Below are 6,000 nucleotides of genomic sequence, written 5' to 3'. Positions count from 1 at the left end.
ATTAACGTCTGGTCCTTTGTTTGAGGCTGAACATGTGAATTAGTACTTTATCACTGTGATTTTACAAGGTATTATATATAACAAAACAGAACATCTGTAAAATAACAATAGAAACTGTGAAAATAACGTTTTTTCTTTTTTTAATAGTGTTTGACTTGATGGGAAAACAGAATATACTGTAGTGGACTGAACAGGATTTCTGTCCCCACAACATGAGTAATCCAAGTTCACTCTCAGTGTTCAGCCTGGTACAACAGTCAACAATGAGACAAAAGCTCTCTGTCCACAGCAGCCTGATCAGACCCACATCACTGCTGTGCTCATACTGACAGCAGCACCACAGCTCTGCAGGACCCTACAGGACCTCCAGGACCATGGACCCAAAACGCCTCTCCTCCAGCTCTCAGCAGCAGGTTCGGCTCAGGAAGGTAAATGACAGATTGCTGCTTTTGCTCCTTCAGTTCGACAGCTCAGAACAGTCCTGATTACTCTGGTGTTGTACTTTAGCACATCTCTGAGGCTTTATTTTCCATCTGCTGCAGCACACTCTGAACAGAGCATTTGGGCTCTGAATCATAAGTCGATGCAACAGCTTGTACTGGCTCAGAAACTGTCCTGAATGATATGAGAACTGTCCAGTTGTGCCACAGCCCAGTTTGTGTTTGGTCTTATTTTATGTTTCCTGTTATTTTGCGACATGGATCATTTCACTTTACTGTTTATGCTGGTCTCATATCTGCTATTGTTTTTTAATGATGAAAATATTACTGCAACAGATGTTAGTCTGATTTCCAGTGACGTTGTATTACCACAGGTTTAGGGCAGATGGAGTTTTAAAGGTTTTTAATATTTGTTGTGTTTGCGTCTGAGTGAAAAGTGGCTGATATTTGTAGAAATCTGCAGTAACTGTCAGAAATCTGGTCCGAGTCTCCAGCTGAAGAACGTTCACTGTTCTCTGAATACAGCTGTGTAGAGGAGCGAACAGCGCCACTCTGCCGTTGCTCTGTACTCAGCGGTCAGAATCGGTACTGCAGCTGCATTCTGGTTTGTTGTTCTGCTCCGCTCCGGCGCGGCCGCTAATTGCGCATGCGCAATGAGATGAATGGCCGCAGCACCTGACGGCCCACCAGGAAGTGTGGCGGACAAATCCTCGGCCGTTAATCCCCGCTCGTTACGGTAACCGGAGGAGGCTCTGACAGTAGCATGCACAGCGAGCCGGAGCGTTCAGTCTGACCGTCGGGACCGTTTCCGCTCCGGGCTCGGTCTGCGGGAAATCTCGGAGCTGTCCGTCTCCTCCCCCCGCCTGTCGGGCTGCAGACCCCCGCTGCTGCTGAGCTGAAGCTCCGTGAAGCTCCGTGAAGCTCCGGGCACGTCCACCCTGACTGCAATGGGATGCTGCGGTAGCGCGGAGGTAAGCACGGCCTGGCCCGGTCCGACTCGGCTCGGACCGTCATCCCAGGTGTCCTTCAGCGGAGCACCAGTGCGTGTTTGTTTGGTTTTTTGTTTGTTTGTTTTTTTTTCTTTTTACCGTGTCAGGAACAGCGGTCCCGGGCAGCCGAGAGGGCCGAGCTGCGATTAGAGCCAGCAGCGCTCATAATCCAATTAGCTCGTCCCGGGAACAGGCGGGTTACCGGGCCTGCTAGCGGCCCCGCTGCCTGGTCCCGGAAAACACAACGGAGATGTTCTGATTAGTGACACCGAACCGAGCCGAACGCAGAGGCCGGGACAGGCCCGGTCCGGCCCGGCCCGGTGCTGCAGGCCCCGCTGTGGTCTCACCGTGACCGTGTTTGTGTGTGTTTCAGAGGACAAAGAGAGAATGGAGACCGCTGGAGGACCGGAGCTGCACCGACCTGCCCTGGTTCCTGCTCTTCACCGTCTTCTGCGTCGGCATGGTAACCATCAGCACCGACACTCTGGGATGTACACCAACCGTACACTTTATATACAGTCTATGAGTCCAACACAGTGGCAGCAGCCAGATGTTCTCCCTGTGTGTGCGTGTGGGGGGGGGGGGAGGAATTATTAAACTTTGTTATCTATCTATCTATCTATCTATCTATCTATCTATCTATCTATCTATCTATCTATCTATCTGTCTATAATCTGTTTTTCAGAAATGAACATTTTTCCCATGTGTGATCATTTTTCCAGCTGATGGTGTGTTGTCGTTGCTGCTGTGCTCCGTCTCCGTGGTTCGTTTAATAATGAGAAGTGAGACGTTCTGTGTAGCATCAGTATAGTCACTGATGTAAATATACTGCTGTGATGTGGACAAATATCCCTGATAAAACCCTGTGACTTTACCAGTGGAATTGTGTCCTGCTGTGAGGGATTCAGGGTTCAGGACTGACTGACTCCGAGGTGAAGGACAGTCCAGAGTGTGTTCTGCTGTTAGAGTCTCCATGTTAGGATCATTTATCAGTGATTGATGAAGTTAAAGGTGTTTTCTGGTACTGTGTGCAGTTCAGATGAAAGGCTGTTTGTTGTTGACAGCCTAACAGCTGTAAGGAACAAACTGAACTTCATCTCCTCTTGGTGTGTTTTGCTCTCTGAAATGTTCGTGAATGAAACGCTCAGCTAACTGAAAAATTACTACAATGAAGTTTCAGGGTTTTTAAACTTTTTTGCATTGACATCCATTTTATTCATAGTTGTGTTAATTTCCAGGTTCATGACACTGTGATGTGTTAAAATCTTTATTCATTTATTTTTGCTTTTGGATGCTTTAAATTCAGAGCAGCACGGTAGCTTAGTGGTTAGCAGTGTTGCCTCACAGCTAGAACATCCCCAGTTCGTGTCCCGACCTTCCTGGGATCTTTCTGCACGGAGTCTCCATGTTCTCCTGTACATGTGTGGCTTTTCTCCAGGTTCTCCAGCTTCCTCCCACAGTCCACAAACATGCTGAGGTTAACTGGTGATTCTAAACTGTCTGTAGATGTGAGTGTGATTGTTTGTCTCTATGTGCAGCCCTGTGATGGACTGTTACCTGTCCAGGTGAACCCTACCTTCACCCTCAGTCAGCTGGGAAAGACTCCATGCCTCGTGCCACCCTAATGAGCATTAAGCGGTGTCTAGATAATGGACGGACACGGTGGTAAAAACACTTTCAGAACCAAATGCGTTCTACAGGCTGAAGTCAGAATTCAGTGTGAGCTCTCCTTTCAGCTGATCTTTAACCCTCTTGGTTTGACTGTCTTCAAGTTTTCTTCACTTATCTTGTGGTGTTTTGTAGAAAGCTTCCTTTAGTGCCTCCCACAGTTCTTCTTTAGACCTCATTTGTTTCTCTGCCCACATGATCCCACACGGCGTCTCATATTCAGATCTGGACTGTCCATCAATGTCACTGTTTTATCAGGGTTCTTGTTTTGGTGACCTTGGTGCATTAATATCCAGGTTTTTGACGTTTTCATGGCTTTATTTTGAGATTTTGATCTTTTAATATTTAGATTTTTGATCTTTAGATGCGTTGGTATCCAGGTTGTTGTCAGCGTTCATGGTTCCATCGCTTCTGACAGCGGCTCAGCAACACTGTTTCTTCTCTCTTGTCACATGTTGTCAGTGATTGGACCCAAACATTTCAAACTTTAACTCATCGCTCCACATAACTGTTTTCCATCGATGTTCACTCCAGTCACTGTGAGCTTTTGCATATTTTCAGCCTTTCAGCCCTGTTCCCCTTCTTGGAAAATGGTGTCTTGGCTGCTGTCCCTCCACAGAGAACATTACTGATCAGAAGGTCATAGTCCTTCTACATTCTTTGCAGGACTTCTTCTGGTCATCCAGTTACCTTCTGAGTACCCAGTGTGTTTGCTGATTTGCCTTTGAGAATGACACTGCTGATGCTAAATTCAGATTTTTTGTCTGTCAGAATATGTGGCAGTTTGAATGAAGTGATGTGACAGACCTGCTCTGATCTGTTAGCTTCCATCGAGTTCACCTCTACTGTACGCAACGCTCAACCGCAACAAACATGGATTCAGACTGAACGTGGAACCCAACAGTCAGATCAAACAGTCGTTGAAACCATCAATGAGAACCTTTGGACATGTGTTGAATGAAACCTGCTGGAAAACAGCAGACGATCAGTAAATCTCTTGTTGTCTGTGTAGAAGAGTTTCACACATGCTCAGGATGTGCTGAACTGTTTTCCTACCAAAATGTCCAAAAACAAAGGTATTATTTGAAGTAATGTAATTCTAAATGCGGAGATGTACAGATATGTTTAGATTCATTGCACAATTTCTTCGGGAAAAGTGTCTGATTAGAAACTGCTTCTTTTTTCAGTACAACAGTAACCCCAAGCACACTGAAAACCAGAATGCATTCATGCTTTAAAAGACTGTAAATCAGTGCACATCTGAAACCTGGATGACATCACACCCGTGTGCACCAAACATCAAAACCCCGAATTTTAGTGCATCAGCACATCTGAAACCTGGATATTAGACCTGAATATGACCGTATTAAACAGCAGAATATTCACATAAACCTTTATAATAATGCACCAAATGTAAAAAAAATCAACTATTCACACATTACAGGATCAAAACCCTGAAAGGTAATGCAACCAAAACATCTAAAATCACCAAAACCTGAAAAACCTGAATATGAAGGCACCAAATGTCAAACTCATGGATATTCACGCATAGAAATGTCAAAAATCGGAATATTAGCAAACCAAAATGTCAAATGTCTGATTATTAATGCCGAAAAATGCCAGAAACCTGAATATTAATACACCAAACGTCAAAAACCTGGCTAATAAGGAACTAAAAGATCAAAAACCTGAATATTAAAGCACCAAAATGTAAAAAAAAAACAAACAAACCCGGAAACATTAATGTACGGAAACGTCAAAAATCAGACTATGAACTCACAGAAAACATTTAACACATCAAAATGTCAGGAAGCTGACTATGAATGCACCAAATGGGAAACACTGAGTAACAACACATCAAAGTGTCAAAAACCTGAATATTTCCACATTAAAATGCCAATAACCTGAATATGACTGCACTAAATGTCAGAAACCATGATATTAACGCACCAAAATGTCCAAAACCTGAATAATAATGCAGAAAAAGTCCAAAATCTGACCATTAACACACTCAACGTCAAAAACATGAACCTAGATATGAAGCTGATAAAACAGTGATGAACTGAGTATTGGAGACGCTGTGTGGAACAGAGAAACCAACACAATGTAAAAAAGAACTGTGAAAGAATGAAAACACAAGATAACCCAGATAGCAAACTATGGGTGAATCAATGTTGAATCTATGTTGAGACCTAACGTCAAAATTATACAGAAAGCGCAAGGTTGATAAAATGTTGAGTCAACGTTTGCTTACATAGATTACATGTTTGCAAACATAGATTCAACATTAATTAAACATTGACCTGTCAAACATTTTAATTAAACCAAAATACAACGTAGATTCAATGGTATCTTTTAAACACAAACTTAGATCATGTAAGTAAACTCGATCTGCGAAAACACAGTGGAAGATGGGATGTCCGTTACTTCAGAGATACATGCAGCTGTTTAAATGTGCAAACTGAACCATGAAACTGTCAAGAACCCCAAGAGAGAATCAAACATATCCAGAGTTTTCACTGGGTTGCTGAGTGCAGCTGGATTCTGTCAGGTTTTGCTCTTCACTCAACAATCCAACATCGACAAAACAGACCATAGTAGAAGCAGTTTAGCTTTGATAACTAATGACAAGTTACAGAACTCTGTGAAGCAGATCTGTAGAGTGAAGGTCGACCGGCGGGTCTGCTGGTCCATCAGCTTTTCAGAATGAATCCATTATTTCTGGAGCTTTTCTATTTTGGGACTACCTGTGAACACTCCTGTGTTTGGACCAGTCCAAAACTGAGAAAGACACGCAGATCCATAAGAGAGACAGAATTAAATGCCAAGAGACACAAAAAGGACACAGATACTGATCAAAGACATAAACCTAACTTGTCAAAGCACAAAGTTACTAATAGATG

The 6,000-nt window shown here is 43.5% G+C and overlaps 1 protein-coding gene across 4 annotated transcripts in view; it reads left to right on the top strand.

The window, feature by feature from the left end:
- The first annotated feature begins 361 nt into the window (after positions 1 to 361).
- The window catches only part of slc44a1b (solute carrier family 44 member 1b), a 54,936-nt gene continuing 49,297 nt past the window's right edge, over positions 362 to 6,000 (top strand). For 3 of the 4 annotated variants that reach the window (XR_007944508.1, XR_007944507.1, XM_051954178.1), the window contains exons 1-2: positions 362 to 428; positions 1,803 to 1,892. Coding sequence is in view for 2 of the 4 variants with exons in the window: in XM_051954178.1 (XP_051810138.1) it covers positions 375 to 428; positions 1,803 to 1,892 (144 nt within the window). In the remaining 2 variants the exon portion in view is untranslated. Of the gene's footprint in view, positions 429 to 1,059; positions 1,412 to 1,802; positions 1,893 to 6,000 lie in introns of those variants that run through there. The other variant, XM_051954179.1, reaches the window with a different exon arrangement.

The sequence above is a fragment of the Acanthochromis polyacanthus genome, chromosome 10, assembly GCF_021347895.1.
Source record: "Acanthochromis polyacanthus isolate Apoly-LR-REF ecotype Palm Island chromosome 10, KAUST_Apoly_ChrSc, whole genome shotgun sequence".
Taxonomy (NCBI): domain Eukaryota; kingdom Metazoa; phylum Chordata; class Actinopteri; family Pomacentridae; genus Acanthochromis; species Acanthochromis polyacanthus.
This window is presented reverse-complemented; position numbering and strand designations above follow the sequence as displayed.